At 32.8% G+C, this 17,209-nt stretch overlaps 1 protein-coding gene across 1 annotated transcript in view; it reads left to right on the top strand.

Moving 5' to 3' along the window:
- Positions 1-2,622: 2,622 nt before the first annotated feature.
- LOC134684119 (glucoside xylosyltransferase 2-like) overlaps positions 2,623-17,209 on the top strand; it is a 29,596-nt gene continuing 15,009 nt past the window's right edge. Inside the window, exons 1-6 of the mRNA XM_063543398.1 lie at positions 2,623-2,712; positions 6,578-6,797; positions 8,070-8,235; positions 10,088-10,219; positions 11,206-11,398; positions 16,260-16,409. Of these exons, the coding sequence (XP_063399468.1) occupies positions 6,589-6,797; positions 8,070-8,235; positions 10,088-10,219; positions 11,206-11,398; positions 16,260-16,409 (850 nt within the window). The 5' untranslated portion in view covers positions 2,623-2,712; positions 6,578-6,588. The remainder of the gene's footprint in view (positions 2,713-6,577; positions 6,798-8,069; positions 8,236-10,087; positions 10,220-11,205; positions 11,399-16,259; positions 16,410-17,209) is intronic.

Here is a 17,209-nt window from a genome sequence, read left to right on the forward strand (position 1 = left end):
AACGATTATTCTATAACTGTCAACCAACTCGTGATTGCGTCTGTAAAAATATTATTTCAACGTCACCTTTAGGAAATCATGATACTGAGGACATACAAGCCCCGCCGAATATCATATATACTCCATATGCAGGCGCTCATGATTGTTGCTACATGTATACATGTAGAAATAGAAAGTTCACAATTCGGAAGCTGAAATCATCTTTTTTGTCGTAAAGTTTTGTTTTCAACCAACCACCATTGTCAATTTTTAGATGAAAGTCCAGATATATATATATATATATATATATGAGGTCGACTTAACTGAATCTGTTGTATTCTTTATCATGTTTATCTCTAGTCCGATAAGATAGATGTGTTCAACATAGTCACCAAATTTTGAATTATTTAGTGAAAGAACATCATCTATATATCGGAAAGTAAGAAAAAGGATCAAGCTTCCCTCATATCTTTCTTGTGGGGTACCGTCTGGTATATCCCGTTAAAGAACGGCGTGTGCAACCCTCTTTCATTCAAAGATTCAAAGAAAAGTAACTCTGTTTGTTTCCAATCTAGTTATCTAATGGAAGTCCCTTGCGTGGACAGTGTTTAACTTGTCATCTTTTGTTACTTTTCTGAATCATTTTTTGCACTAAATATAATAGTAAGTAAGGGATTGAATTACACTAAAAACTTTGGGTTATGAATTCCTAAGTACAGTGATGATTTGGTTCGTGGAATTGGTACAATGAACTCAGTAATAATGGTATTAAAACCAGACCTAAAGCTAGAAATAAGACTAAGTTAAGAAAATTAAAAAAAATAAAATATGCATGTTACAACGATATTTGTTCAGGGTCTCATTGGGGGAGGGTTCTAATTAAGTGCCAGTCTTTGTAAGAAATCAGGCAATTTAGGTAAATATTAAAACATGATGAGAAAAAACCCACCGAGCTAATCATGCTATTTAATACTAACCATCATCCTGAGTTAAAAAGTATTAGTCTTTTGTTTGTGTGTGTCTGGTAATATCAAATAACTTGGTTAGAAAATTGGTTAGAATGATAGCAAATTACAGAGTTATCTCCCCTTATTTGGTAATTTCTAGTGCATTTCAACTGAATTGTATCTCCTATTACCAGAACAGAAAATGGAAATGTATGTTATTTTTGTGCATAACAACATATTATGAACTGAAATCAATGTCAAATTGGGTGGGTTTTTTGGTCATGTTTTCACCACTGCCTGATTCTAAGGCAGATTGGCACTTAAGGGCATACGATACAGTTACAGGGAAGGTGGAAGGTAATGACGTTGCTAACGTAATTTGTTATTTTCGCGACGTCAAAGTGTGACATATCGGGAAAAGATGGTTTTTTTCGACTGATTTTTATCATTCAAACTGGTTTAATTTGAAAACGAGTTCATGGACCCCTATTTTTCAAAGCGGCATTTTGTTTCATTTTGCAGGGAGATTATGTGACCCAAATTTTATAAAACTGTAAATAGAGGAGTTTTTTAATTTTGATAAACATGCAGTAAAAAATGACATTTTTTCCTCAATTCATGAACATTTGATAAATATGAGTTCTTTCTGAATAAAAAATTGCATATTCTTTTAGGATATTTATAAAATACAGAAATTACCGATAATTTAACCCCAAAAAAAATTGTGTTTATCTTTTAAAACAAAAAAGATATGTTTTTCTTTCAAAAAAGAAATTACGGCCACAAATCTGAATTTTGAGCAAATATACAAAATTTCGACCTTATTTTACTCAAAAAGTAGCACATATGGAGGTATATTTTTTATTACCTATTTGATTTAATCAGGTAAAAAATAGCCTATATGCAAATTTTCATGAACTTGTAAATACAGGATCAAAACTGTATCGCCGTATGCCCTTAAGTGTGACGCGGGATTGGCCGATTTTTTGTAAGCGTGACATGTGAATAAATTTTGAATTATTTAGTGAAAGAATATCATAAGTCGGAAAGTAAGAAAAAGGATCAAGCTTCCCTCTATCTTTCTTGTGGGTGGGGGGGGGGGGGGGTGTAGGACCTTTCTCGGGACTCCAGGATCGGGTATTTTTAAGCTCGGGAAGTTCGGGATTGATCCTTTCGGGATCCGGGAATTCTTGTTTTCGAATTTCGGGACGTCGGGATTTACTTTATTTAAATTCGGGACCTCGGGATTTCGTGTTTTTAAGCCCGGGATTTCGGGATCAGGACCCCTCCTATCCCCCTTTCTTACTAAGAAGTCTATGGCCTTTTGATAAGCAAGAAACAAGTCGGCAAGAAGAAGGGCGTAACTGGTTCCCATTGGAATACCGACAGTCTGTTAAAAACACGTCCACCAACGTAACAATAAAGCTGTCAATCAAGAAATCATGTATCTTGATAATGTCAGTTTCACTGAGGGATTTTCTTTGTTTGAATCAGAGTGCAGGATTCTTTACGGCAAAGTACAAAGTGGAGCACTTGGAAGATCTTGGAATACCAAGCAATTTGTCAAATTGAACCAATATGACAGCAAAATATAATTGCAATACTCCGCTTTTATAATTGTAAAACAAAAATAAATCATATTTGTGCTGGTGGTTAGGAAAGAAAATAGTACTATTAAGCTTGCGCACCATAGATTTTTTTTTGCAGTTCTCTATCATTAGAGGTGTAATTGCGACAACTTCCGGTCTACGTTTTCGTCTGAATTTTTTTACTTCTGAATTTTAAGGTAATTTATTTCGACAACAGCTTCCCGGTGTAACTTCAGACAAGCTATGCATAAACTTTTTATGTAGTTTTTTATTCATCAGCTAATATTTTACCTCGTAAATTATTTGACAGTCCCACTTACCATGCTTACCGGCGATTGCACAGGCACTTGTTTCTGTCAAAATTGATTTTTGTACTGGTAGAAATAGTAAACCCCACATTGACAGAAACAAGTGCCTGTGGGCGATTGATACTGTTGTAGACCTGGGGATATAAAGGTAGTCTAACAAGTTGAGTTAGGGGAGATCTTCTTTGGCTCAATTGGTTAGAGCACTGCCTTTAGATCCCGAGATTGAGGGTTCAAATCCTGCTGGTACAATCCATGGATTTTCACATCATTGGCGCTGGGAGCAATTACTACCTGTACAAACAATTGTATATAGGTGCCTTGCAGTTTGATATGGGGTCATTGTGGTTGACCAGCAGTCATAGGATGACCATGACATATCTACATTGTAGGTGGAACCACAGGCACTAGACGTTCTGTCAATAGCATGAAAATATTGGCAATGGGAAGAAAATAGTGTCCATATATATTTAAATATTGGCAATGGGAAGAAAATAGTGTCCATATATATATTATATATATGGACACTATTTTCTTCCCATTGCCAATATTTTCATGCTATTGACAGAACGTCTAGTGCCTGTGGTGTAACTGGCCAGAGGATTTCTGGTATCAGGTCCGTTCTCGCCCAATATACTTTCGCACCCTACACGTTCGCACCTTGCAGGTTGGTACCCAAGGTCCGTTCGCATTCTACACGTTTCCGCCCAATTTTAATTCAAATTCCAGTTTAATTATTAGAAAATCATTATTGCTGTTTTTAATTGCTTTGATGTAAATACTGAATGTATTTATAGCTGGGTATGAGTAAAAGATTAAATATTTTAAATGAAAAACACAAAAGATAATTGTTATTAACAGCTTGGTCCCTTTGATCTGAAACAATGAAATAATAAAGTATAGCAATACACTATTATATAAACCAAAACATGATAAAATTTATTCAACGCACAAAAAAAACGTAGTCAGAATCTCACTTCATTTTGAAACAAGTCAATGAAACAAAGTTAAAGGCAATACACTAAGCAAAACATGATTAAGTGTTATTCAACACAAAATAAAAAGTTGACAGAATCCCACTTTAATTAAAAAGGAATATTATTTTTTTTAACAATACACTTTCAAAAACATGATTAAGATTTATTCAACACATATAAAATGCTGTCTCGATTTATTTTGAGACAATGAAATCAATTATACTATTCAGAATACTACTTGCCAAAACTTGATTACAAGGTTATTAAACAAAAAACCAATTAAAATTGGGCGCGAACATGTAGGGTTCGAACGGAATTTGTGTGCGAACATGTGGGGTGCGAAAGTGAAAGGGGGCGAACATGAGTGGGTGCGAATATATGGGCGCGAACAGACTCAGATTCAGGATTTCCTAGTAGATGTCTCGGGGTTGTACGGGTAGTGGACCTATGAGTTGCTCGGATGGATGGTACGAGCCTGAAAAAAGAAAAAGGGGAAGAGTGTTGTAGACCTGGGGATATAAAGGTAGTCTAACTAGTTGAGTTAGGGGAGAACTTCTTTGGCTCAATTGGTTAGAGCGCTGCCTTTAGATCCGGAGATTGAGGGTTCAAATCCTGCTGGTACCATCCATGGATTTTCACATCATTGGCGCTGGGAGCAATTACTACTTGTACAAACAATTGTATATAGGTGCCTTGCAGTTTGATATGGGGTCATTGTGGTTGACCAGCAGTCATAGGATGACCATGACATATCTACATTGTAGGTGGAACTGGCCAGAGGATTTCTGGTATCAGGTCCGTTCTCGCCCAATATACTTTCAGTATTTACAGTAAGCTATTCCAAGGATTTGAATAGTAAGACTTACTATACAAATCGTTGGCTATTCCAAAACTGCAAAGGCATTGAAAGGGTACAACTACAACATGTACAAGTCAAATCGGCACATATAGAAAAAGTCATGGTATTATCAATACATGGATCCGCTGTACCCTTGCAGTCAATCAAGGGGTGCGTCTATACTGGAAGAATCTCGAAGTACATACATACATTTGTAATCATAACTCCATTTTCCCATAAAATCCCGTTTTGGACAATATGGGTGCATATGTATTACAGCCACTATGTTCCGCCAGTTACTTTGTTCCAGCGGAACATTTTAACTAGTTATTATGTTTCGATGGAACTTTCTAACTAGTTGTTTTATTCCTAGTGCAGTCGAAAAGTTCTGGAAATAGTAGCTAGTTGAAAAGTCCTGGAACAATGTACATTTTAGCTAGTTGAAAAATTCTGGCTGGAACAAAACAACTAGTTACATCGTTCCAGAACAAATCAGCTGGTCAATTTATTCCAGCATATCATATTAACTATTCATTACACTCGGCATAAACCAACTAGTTGGAAAGTTCCACCATAACATACAATTAGTTGGACAATATGTACTTCATAGTTGTGTATATCAAATAAAAACTAAAAGGTAAGTTTACTCTCCAATTTGGGCTAATTCGCCGATGAAGAATGAACTTTGTAGCTATTTGATAAGTTCCGTTAGGCAAATGGAACTTTGTGACGGGTTGATCAGTTCCGTTGGAACTTTTGGGCTAGTTTGTTTGTTCCGGTTTTGACGAATTTGACAAAAAGGTACTTTCTAACTGGTTAATAATATATATATATATATGTTCCTTTGGAACTTTTCAACTAGTCAGTTTGTTCTGGTGGAATTTTTAAACCAGAGGCAGGAACAAAGTAACTAGTTGATAAGTTCCTCCGGAACTTTTCGGGTTAGTTAGTTCTTTATGCCGGAACTTTCCAACGTACATGTAGGAACAAAAGAGCATTTACACATACAATATACCTAATACATGTAATATGAGGCAGGCATTACCTGTAAATGGTGAAGAAGTCTTTATTAATTATTTTTTTGCAACTTAAAATATTTGTTTAAAAAAACAAAAATGGAAATACCGTAATGTTTCAGATTTTGGTTCTGTTGTTAGGGATTTTAATTGTGGCGTTAAATTAGTTATGACGTCATATCCAATGTTAACAAAGAAACGCTGTCATCAGGTAACAAGGAATTATTAAAAATGAAATTGGTATTGCGTTCCTTCTTATTTTATACTAGACTGATAAATATATATTCTACTCAAAGTTTCATACGAATGAGACCGGAAAAAGGAAGTTCATTGTAGATTTCTGCGCAAAGGCGGAATTTCAAAACATGACATAAATTTTTTTTTAACGATTTTGAGTTCATTAGTACAATGAAAATTTTGGGTAAAATTTCCTGATTTTTTTAATTTTTTTTTTATTGATTTTTCTACTTCGTCCCCATATAAGAATGAATTTACTAATGTATCACGTGTATCACGCAGACTAAAGTCTCGATTTGGCATTTTATATATGATTAACTTAGAGAGTAAAAAAAATAACCAGTTTAGAAGATTGTGAATTTGATTTTTGTTTGTTTGTTAAATTTATATATATAATTAGTTATCAAAGGTACCTGGGTACCAGGCTTATAATTTGATACACCAGACGCTACACAAGACTCATCAGTGAGAATCCATGATATCTCTGCATGTACAAATGTAACAAAATCAGACTAATACAAACTTGGCCTTTGACATAACTGGCCTCACAAAATCAGATTAACAAACTCAATGAAATAAATCTGGAAAAAGTTTAAGTCTGTGCCGTCATAATTTAACCTGACAATCACATTAAAGTGCTATACTATCATGACTACATGTATGTTCATGGCTACCTCTTTATTTTCCAGATAATGAACAAATGAGAAAGAAAATGATATTTAAGTTTGGGGTGACAGTGGTTATTCTGATTGCTGTGTATCTATACTATGTCCATGATGTCACTCAAGATGGAAATATCAGTTTGCAGAAGGAGGAAGAAGATATTGACCTAAATCATGAACCTGAAAAACTGGATGGCCAAGATGATCAACTTGGGGAACCAGATGAAAAAGATACTGATAGACCAATGTAAAGCCAAAATATATTAGTGTTTATCATGTTGAAAACTTGTGTACCATTTTTAGAAATTTCTTATATTCGGGAAAATATTTTAATTCTTCTTTTCTGTTGAACATGTTGTAACAGCCGTCCTTTTTTTTTTTTTTTCTTTTTTTTTTCTTTTTTTTTTTCTATTGCCTTTAAAAATAAGTCTTCTTCAAAAAAAGTTACAAGATACTTTACCTGGAGAAGAAAATCTTGCAAGTTCAACAATTTTATGAAACTTTTTCTTACTTACAAAAATGTACTGTAATATCCTAAGAGACCTTATATTTATATTACTGATCAATCTTATTTTGTACTCTGTAGGAAAGTAAAATGCAATGTACAAAAATGTACCATTATTATCAGTTCATGTTATAAAGTCTGATTCATAAACTATGAGTGTGGAGAAGGATCTGCTTACCCTTCCGGAGCACATGAGAACACCCCCCAGTTTTTGAGTGGGGTTCATGTTGCTTAGTCTTTAGTTTTCTATGTTGTGTTTTGTGTATCATTGTTTGTCGTTTGGTCTTTTTCTTTCTCAGCCATGGCTTTTATTTTCAATTTATAAGTTTGAATGTCCCTGTGGTATCTTTCACCTCTCCTTTGCTATGCTTTTATAAGTGTGAAAACTGTGTGATTAGTTTCACAAATAAAGAAATTGAATTTTAAATTTCGTTAACATTATTTGATAGCATTTTGTGAAAACATGATAACATGAATAATGTATCTAGCTTTTGTGTCTATAGGGCAATATGCACAATGATAAACGCACACATTAATTTCAAAATTTGCAATATTTTGAAGTATGAATCAATTAAAAATATTGCCTCAAACATGATAAATCACATTACAAAAGTGCATGAATGCCCTTTTCCTCCCAGTGTCAAACGGTAATTTTAAGCTACTGTTAGCATCAAATTGGTTAGAATTTTATTGGGAATCGTCAAAATACCCTTAATGTGATTCATCAGAGGTCTCAAATGCTTATTTGTTAATTTTATTTTGGAAAGAATTTAATGTGATTCACCAAAATCATTAACAAAATTATTGTCATATTGAAATAATGCACAAAACGTAACTTTGTCATTAGACATGATTTTTTCACTGTTATTTGTCATCATTGAAGGTATCCCCCATTACTACCCTCTAGTAAATGCTAAAAAAAACTTGATGATAAATTAATTGATTTAACCATGGCATACTGTAATGACTGTTTACATATAAAAGTTAATATCCTTATTCTTTACTCTTTTTCAGACATTCCAGTCATTGGAAGAATGGTATACACTTGTCTGTGGTGGCATGTGGGGATCGAGGAGACGAAACTATTGTTTTGTTGAAATCAGCCGTGTTGTTCACCTCAGAACCACTTGTCTTTCATATATATGCTGAACATGAACTTCATCCTATGTTCAATCAAAAGGTAAGATAGAGTTTTGTAAATTCAGAAATTATTGCGAGGTTTTTATTATTGGGAAAAACTGGCAGAGTTGAAAACACAATAATTTAAACTCACATTTTGAAGTATTTTATATGAATTAAACAGGATTTTCTCAAAATTGTAAAAATTAAAATCGCATTTAACATGTTTAAGTCGAAAATGACAAAATCCCAATAATAAATGCACACAATTATTTCTGAAGTTACAGTATTTGATGTACAATTTCTAATATATCATGTTAAAGAGTACCACTGAAGGAAATGAAATATTTGAGGCCAAAGTTATAAAACTTTCTATTGTATATTATAATAATTGTGTGCAAAATTCAGACATCGTAATACAAGATTTGCTGTTTTAAGCAAAGATTTTTTGTTTCAAGTACAAAGTAAACTGAGTTTGTATGGGATTGAAAGGTAAATAACACTTTGTTCATAATTTTTACTGTCATTAACAGAAAATATTTTTTTATTTATTACAGATAAATTGATTATTTTCCAATCATTATAGCACAAATCCCACAAAACTGAGGTCAATCAAACTCATGCTTAGGAATATATTATTAGTTATAGGGATTCTTATTAAAAGAGAGGAAAAAGATACCAAAGAGACGTTTAAACTCATCCCTATGACTAATAAGGTGGTACCCAACACTTTCACTTAAATTAATTTGGCTGGTTTAATTTTCATAAAATGTTTACAAAGTATTTTCTTTGACCCTTTAACAAAAATATAAAAATTTCAAAACTATTGAACCAACTATTTTATCAGAAAAATTACACTGGTTATATAGCAGTTTGACAAACACCAATTTTGATCACTGAGAAGCTTAATATTCCCTTTACAACACAATGTAATTAAAACGTTTAGCTGACTTTACAGTTATCTCCCTGTAGTGTTAGGTACCACCTTAAATAGAATAAAAAGACCCGCAGACAAAAAACAGAACACAAAATACAAAATAGAAAACTAAATACTAAGCAACTTGAACTGCAAGTCGAAAGCCATAATCTTTTCCCAAAACCAGTCAAGGGTCTAACTTAAATAAGTTATCAAAGAAAAATAACATGCATGTGTTATAACAGCAAAATTTTCATGAGTTGTCTACTCTTTTTCCTTAATCTGTAATAACATATGTTTGTTATCAGTTAAATATATTTTATCTTTAATGGGCACTTGGGAATTCTTAAAACTTTGCACAGTAGCTTAATATATTACCTTGATAACTAATTTTCTAATCCCATTAATACAATTTTGATCAGCCATGGTAAATCAATGAGACAAGGCCTTTAAGGGCAAACTAAGCTGTAATAACCAGGCTTAGTTATTACAAGCATGTAACTTACTATATGAGAGTAACTGAGGAACTTTGAATATTGCGCAGTGCCTCATTACAAGCTCTGATCATCATTTCTTACAACAAATTGAAATACATTGTTATGCATGTCAGAGCAAAGCATCTAAAGAGATATATAGAGAAGCTGTAATAACACCCATTGGTTATTGCATGAATATATTTTCTGTAATAACATAGGTGTACTATGCATGATTGGTAAACTATAAGCTGGTATAACTTTGCAAAGATTAGTATGTATACATAAAAAAAATTATAATACCAATAAAACTTTAACAAAATAAAGGTTGTATATTTTCCCTTTAAAACATGTAACATACATATGTTATCACATTTTTTTTTTATAATTTAGCCCACAACAACAACATGTACATGTATGTTTTTTTCTCTAATAACTTATTTAATATAGACCCTTGACTAAACATTTTAAAACAGATCTAAAACAAGTTGTACACACTGAAATATGCTATTGTTTTCTTTCAGTTGGATTACTGGCCAGCGGAATACAAACGTAAATTTTTGTATTATTTGTACAATATAACATTCCCTACTGACAACACACAAGAATGGAAGAAATTGTTTAAACCATGTGCATCACAAAGACTTTTTATACCTGTAAGTATAAAATAAAGGTAAGAAATAATGCAACAATTAATTTTATCGCAGAAGAGTAAAGTAGTTAACATTGAAACATGAGATGTTTATTTGACCTTTATTTTCAGAATAACTTGATCTTTGACACATTATACATGTAGCTACAACTGCCAATTTGTCTCAAATTTGCAGATTTAATCAAAGAACTAGACTTATTTTCTGATTGATATTTTACAATCCTAGATGGTGGGATACTGTTAATTTACTTTCAGGAAGATTTCTTTAAGATCATTGGAACCATTTTCATAGATATATTTTAACCTTCTAAGTTTCAATTCTGCATGGTATTTATGTTAAATTATTGTTAAAACTAGCATAGTGATGGCAACAAATCTAGCTTAATCCCTCTGTCTATAGGTGTAATACCACCATTGATTTTCCCCTATTAGTCTTTTTTAAATTTGCACTTTTCAAAAAATGTGCAGAATTTATCTTTGTTTCAAATAAAGAAATACTTGGCATGAGTAAGTTTTATCCTGTCCAGTACTATAGAAAAAAATCACATAACATTTCATTGCATATAAGAAAATAACCATCATTGGAAGTTAACCAATCAAATTTCTCCCCTTATTTTATCTGTGTACAAGGTTTAGTCACCATGTAATCTCAAGATTACAAAATATTCTATAGAAATCTCAAATAAAAAATAACGGTGTTTTGAAATACCTAAGACATATATGTTTATGACACAGAAATATTTTACTGCAATAAAATGTAGGATTTATTACCAACAACTGTCAAATTTTAGGGATTTTTTTTTCCGACCTACTTTTGTATACAACCAGATGTGACGTGCCATGATTTGGTGGTATTACACCTAAACTATCTAGAGTCACAGGACACCCTATATCTTTTGTTTTATCAGTTTATCTTTATTGGACCTCACACAAATGAGTAATGTTTACAAGCTAGCATGAACTTATAAGTTTAAATCATTTTACTTTCAGTCATTGTTAACAGACGTGGATAGTTTGTTATACATTGATACAGATATATTATTTTTACGACCTCTGGAGGAGATATGGATGTTTTTTGGTAAATTTAACAGTACGCAGTTAGCTGCCCTTGCTCCTGAACATGAAGATAAAGCTGCTGGCTGGTATAATAGATTTGCTAGACATCCTTACTATGGAAAACTAGGTATAGAAGTTAAAAAGTCCACACAAGAGAATTCAATTCCTCAGGAAAATTTGTAGCCTTTGAATTTTCTATTTAATAATCATTTTCCATAGAGTTTGGTATTTTTGTTAATTTTTTTCCTTTTTCAGTCAGGAAAGTTTAAGCTTTTGATTTTGCCATTCAATAATATAAAGGACTTTCTGTTAAAATTTTCCTTGGACTACAGTAATTTTTCTAGTTTGATTTACTTTTCTTATTCACTAGTGTTGAATAAATAATTAGGAGAAGTGGCATGATTGCAATTCAAACAACTAAAGAAAAAAGACAAAATGATATGGATGTAAATTACCATAAATCACTGATCAACCTTCAACAATGAGCAAAACCCTTAATCATGTAGCATGTGTAGTAAGCTATAAAATCCTAACACTGATTAAATGGACATTTATTCAATCAAGGAAACTGACAGCCATAATTGATGAAAACCACTAAATTACACTTGTGAGAGGCACATTCAGGATATTGCTGGGTTACACATATTTTTGAATGCTATTTTCGTCTTATCTTGGGACAGTGGTGTAACTGCATAAGCAGCATGACATCTGTAGAATTAAATTAGAAATGGCTTAACTCATCATAGAGCACAACAATAAACCAACAAAAATAAATTTGTATGGGTTATTTCCCCTAGTCCGTCTGTAAGTACTTCAAAATAAAGTTTGTATTTCATTTATCCTATAAAATTAAAGGAAATTGCCACAATTAATGTCTCTTTCCAAAGATCTTTAAACAAATAAAAAACAAGTTATATTGGGCATCCTCAAGTTATGTTGAACGCCCTGAAAAGAAGTAATTAATTTGATGATTTAGTTTTTTCTTATGACAACACATTAATCATTACTGTAAATTCAGAAATAATGGTAAAGTTTTTATTAATGCAAATATGTGACTTTTTTATTATGGCTATAATATATAGGAACTTGCATTCTGATATCAAATCCATATACCGGAATGTAGCTTTTCCAATTTAAAACAGTTAAACTTACATTTTTGTAAATTTTTCCAAATGCAATTTTAATAAATGCACACAATAATTTCTGAATGAACAGTAATTATTTTTTCATGCGGACAACCTTTTTCAGTGGAAACATTGCAATTTAACTATTAAAAAAAGGTTGCTCACTTTATGTTAACCAAATTTCTTTATCTCAACAAGTCGAAAATAAACAGACAATGCTGTGGCTAAAAAGAAATAGACAAACAGACAAACAACAGTATATACAACACGAACATAAAAACTAAAAACTAAGCAACACAAATCCCTCAAAAAAATAAGGTGTGACCTCAAGTTCTGGAAGGGTAAGCAGATCCTGCACCATATGCGGCACCTGTCATGTTACTCATGAAAGTACAAACTCAATAAGTCTTCATATACTGTGGATTCATTAATATTCGTTGGATACCAATTTTCGTGGATTTCGTGGGTACAGGAGAACAACGAATTCAAATGTTCAACGAAATACAAATTTTGTAAAGGAATGAGTGTAGACTTTGCCAAAACCACGAAATTAAATATCCACAAATATGTAAGCTTTCCTCAAACCACGAAAATTGGTACCCACGAAAATAAATGAATCCACAGTAGGTCATATTAGGGGAACTGGGGACATGATTGTATTTATGACAATCGGAAAATATCTATCATCTGTAAAACAGGTATTCCATAGTTTTAACCAACTCATGAACGAGCTTGTAAATTTTATTAACTAAGGGACGACATCAAAAGATCGATGTAGGATAAAAACTTAAATCAAATAGTGTTTTTTTTTTTTTTTTGGGGGGGGGTTAAAGTTCTGCAAGATTGTATATCTGAAATCGATTTTTACATATATCCCTATTGGTAAATAATTTTTTTCTTAAATTAGGTTAAGAGGGGAGAGGGGGGTCAGTGAAAAAACTATGTGAATTAAGTTTTTTTTATCCTATATTGAACTTTTGATGTTGTCCCTAATGGTAATGGATGGATGATTTCAACAATTGTTCATCATCTACTGATATTGATATGCTAGTACATCTAGGTCAATGTTTCCATCTTAATGGATCAAATAAATGTCTTTAGATTTTATGTTTGGGTTAGTTTGACATAACGATATGTTCCTTCAGACTGTTTTGAGTTAACAGTTTACAGTTTTAACGATTCACAAGTATTTGTTGGATTCCATTTTGGTAAAGGTGAACCATGAATAGTAAAATTTGCCAAAATAAAATATTTACATGATTTAATAGGCTTGCTTTCAGACTTTGACAAAATGAAAAAATCAAACATCCATGAAAAGGCAATTTGTCCCTGATAATCAAATTTGACCTCAATCCTGGAAAATTAACAAATCCCACGGGGGGTCAACTTCCTATTATTGGGTATACGGGGATGTGCCAAAAATATGGGTCATAATTTTGCGAGATTTTATATAAGAATGACCCTCCTTTTTTATGACATCCTATATTAAAATGCATTTACGTTTGTTAACTGTATATTGATTAGGGATATGATCTACATACTGCAGGGCCGTAACTAGGGTTCGAATTCAGGGGAGGCAGGGGTTTTGGGGCCGCCGAATGATGCCCCCTAGGTGCGCCCCCCGCCGATTTTTTTCTCTCAGTCATTGGCTAAAAATTACCCGTTTCCCTTCAATTTCCTTACTTTTTAAAAGAAACATCAGTATTGGTTGAACCTGGCCGCAACTTTTATGCAAAATCAAGCTGAGATTGCTGTTCAGAGTGAGCCAAGGCTCTGTCTTGAATGCTGTACTTTGACCTATAATTCTTAACATTAAATACATTGTGATCGCGGATTTTTTTCTCAAAAGATATTGCTAAAACTACCCGTTTTCTTTCGATTTCCTTACTTTAAGAAAGGTCAGTTTTGCTTGATCCTTGGAGCAATTTTTATGCAAACAATTATTATCTGTATTTTCAGTATTTAAAGATATTTTTTTTAGAAACTGGTAAGTTCAAAAGACATTTAATATGGATAAAGCAAGATTATAGAACGCAAGATATTTTTTTTATCGAGGATCTTTCAATATTGTTGAAAGCTGAACAGACATGTACATAATCATATGACTACAACCAGGGACTTTCTATATATATTTGTAGGATCCTTTACTATAGATAATTTAGCTGATCTGTAACAATAACATCTTCATGCCTTATATATCATGTACTGTAGTACGCCGCTAGATTAAAACTGACGTGGAAAGGTAACATATGGCCACCGAAAGCTCTTTTTTTGAGAGCCCAGGTGGTTGTGTGGTCTAGCGGGACGGCTGCAGTGCAGGCGATTTGGTGTCACGATATCACAGTAGCATGGGTTCGAATCCCGGCGAGGGAAGAACCAAAAATTTGCAATAAAAAATTTACAGATCTAACATTGTTGGGTTGATGTTTAGACGAGTTCTATATACATTATGTACACAGCCATGTATCACCATCATTGATGGCGATCCGATGGATACATCTGTTGTAGGGTTGTCACTGACTCAGACGTACTTATGAATATAATTATTTTCTGTGACTGTATCTTACATTAATTTGTAGGATCCTTTACTATAGATAATTTAGCTGATCTGTAACAATAACATCTTCATGCCTTATATATCATGTACTGTAGTACGCCGCTAGATTAAAACTGACGTGGAAAGGTAACATATGGCCACCGAAAGCTCTTTTTTTGAGAGCCCAGGTGGTCGTGTGGTCTAGCGGGACGGCTGCAGTGCAGGCAATTTGGTGTCACGATATCACAGTAGTATCACAGTAGCATGGGTTCGAACTACTAAGGCATTGACCATATTGTTCTCGTACGATTGGGAGACTTAAAAAACGATCCAACAGCTGATTCAGCCGGTAACGAATTTCTGATATCTTAAAAGATTCACAATACAAAAGGAACTTCCGGAGTCTGCTTAAATAAATAGCCCAAGCACAAATGTGAATAGTTAAGTTTTTATTCAAAATTATCGAAAGCAAAGTTTCATATGTGTTCTCATACGAATACTGACCCCCTGAGGGCCTCAATACTGAAAAACAGACGGACGGCCACACAAAAAAAACCAAGTGCTGAAACGGTTTACTTTCGATCCAAAAATCCGAAAAATGACAGACATATCACGTAAAAAACTATCAAGATAACAGTGTTAAAATTGTAAACTTGTGTTTTTTATAATATAAATTCAACTTATTCGTGTAAATATTGTCAATATTTTATTTTATTACTTCAACAAAATTTGGTGTAGAAAATTCAGGGGAGGCAGTTGCCTCCCTTGCCTCATAGGCAGTTACGGCCCTGCATAGTATCATATATGAATATGCTAAATTGAGAATCTTACATTATAAAATATATGTGCACCAATCCATGTCAATTCATATATAAAACTTATGGGTAGCTGGTATATTTATGAACTATGAGTGATGATGAGTTAGTGCTTATATAAGCATGGGCCATATTTTAAATATTGTATATAAGAATAGGTCATTCTTTCTTAAATTCTATACAACTATAGGTATTGAATTTCAGTGAATGTTATATTAAAATGGGTACGGTTTTTTAGGCAAAAATGGTATCTTTATACCTATAATGTAGTTAACATAATATTTTTTTAACATATATATGAATTTTATTTTAGCCACTGAACAATCTAAATATGAATGTTACGATAGCCACTGGACAATATAAATGGATAACTTTTATATATGTAATATTAGCCACTGGACAACCTGAATATGAATGTTATATTGGTAACTGTATAATCTTTTATGAATGTAATATTAGCCACTGGTCTTTAATCAGCTGTCAATGCATTATGTAGCATTTTTTTCTTTCTAGGTGTTAATTCTGGAGTGATGCTTATGAATCTAACTAGAATTAGGCAATCTACATGGTTAGACTCCTTGATGAAGTATTATAAAGAATACAAACTAAAAATAACATGGGGAGATCAGGATCTCATCAATATTTATTTTCATTTTCATCCAGGTAAGTGTGAAAAACGTTCTGAGGATCTATCATTGTTTGTGAGGTAAATCTCACTAAAGACTTTTTTAAAAATGGACTCACCAGTTTTGGCCATGGTCTAACTGTAAAAGATATTTTATTGTAAATAGAGCAATCAATTGATTTCTTTTACGTTCTTTTGTGAGTCCAGGATTCATTGACCTGCCTTAGTGAGAACCATTAGGTACTAATTGAAGTGCAGAATGAAATATTATGAACTACAAGTTTTCTCAATCCAAAAAAGATAGTACCAATTAAAATAAATGAATCTACAATATACCGTATAGCGGCTTATTTTCGCGGGGAATAAATTTTTGCTCATTTTCGCGGATAGAACAAAATCGCCAAAATAAATTCCTCCAATTTAAAAGTGTACATGCAAAGGTAATGTTAAAAATGTTGAATCTGCCAAAATAATAACAGCCAAAATTTTCGTATACCTTATTCAATGAAAATCGCGAAATTTTACACCCCCGAAAATAAATGAATCTGCAATATACATGTTTGTCTAAGATTTATCATAATTTTGTCATCCAAGCCTTCCCCTTATATGGCTATTAATATTTTTGCCTGTTAAATTGATTTGCTACACAAAATTTAAACAGCAGTAAATTAGAAATTATTTGAGACTAGATAAATTTGAAAATCTAGAATTTGTTATAAACCAAACAAGTGTGTAAATGTTCTGGACCATATGAGTATTTGGACCATACGCGTATGGTCATGACCATATGCGTATACTCATATGGTCGGACTATACGCGTATGGTCCGACTGTATGTG

The sequence above is a fragment of the Mytilus trossulus genome, chromosome 9 (assembly GCF_036588685.1).
Source record: "Mytilus trossulus isolate FHL-02 chromosome 9, PNRI_Mtr1.1.1.hap1, whole genome shotgun sequence".
In the NCBI taxonomy this organism is placed as follows: Eukaryota; Metazoa; Mollusca; class Bivalvia; order Mytilida; family Mytilidae; genus Mytilus; species Mytilus trossulus.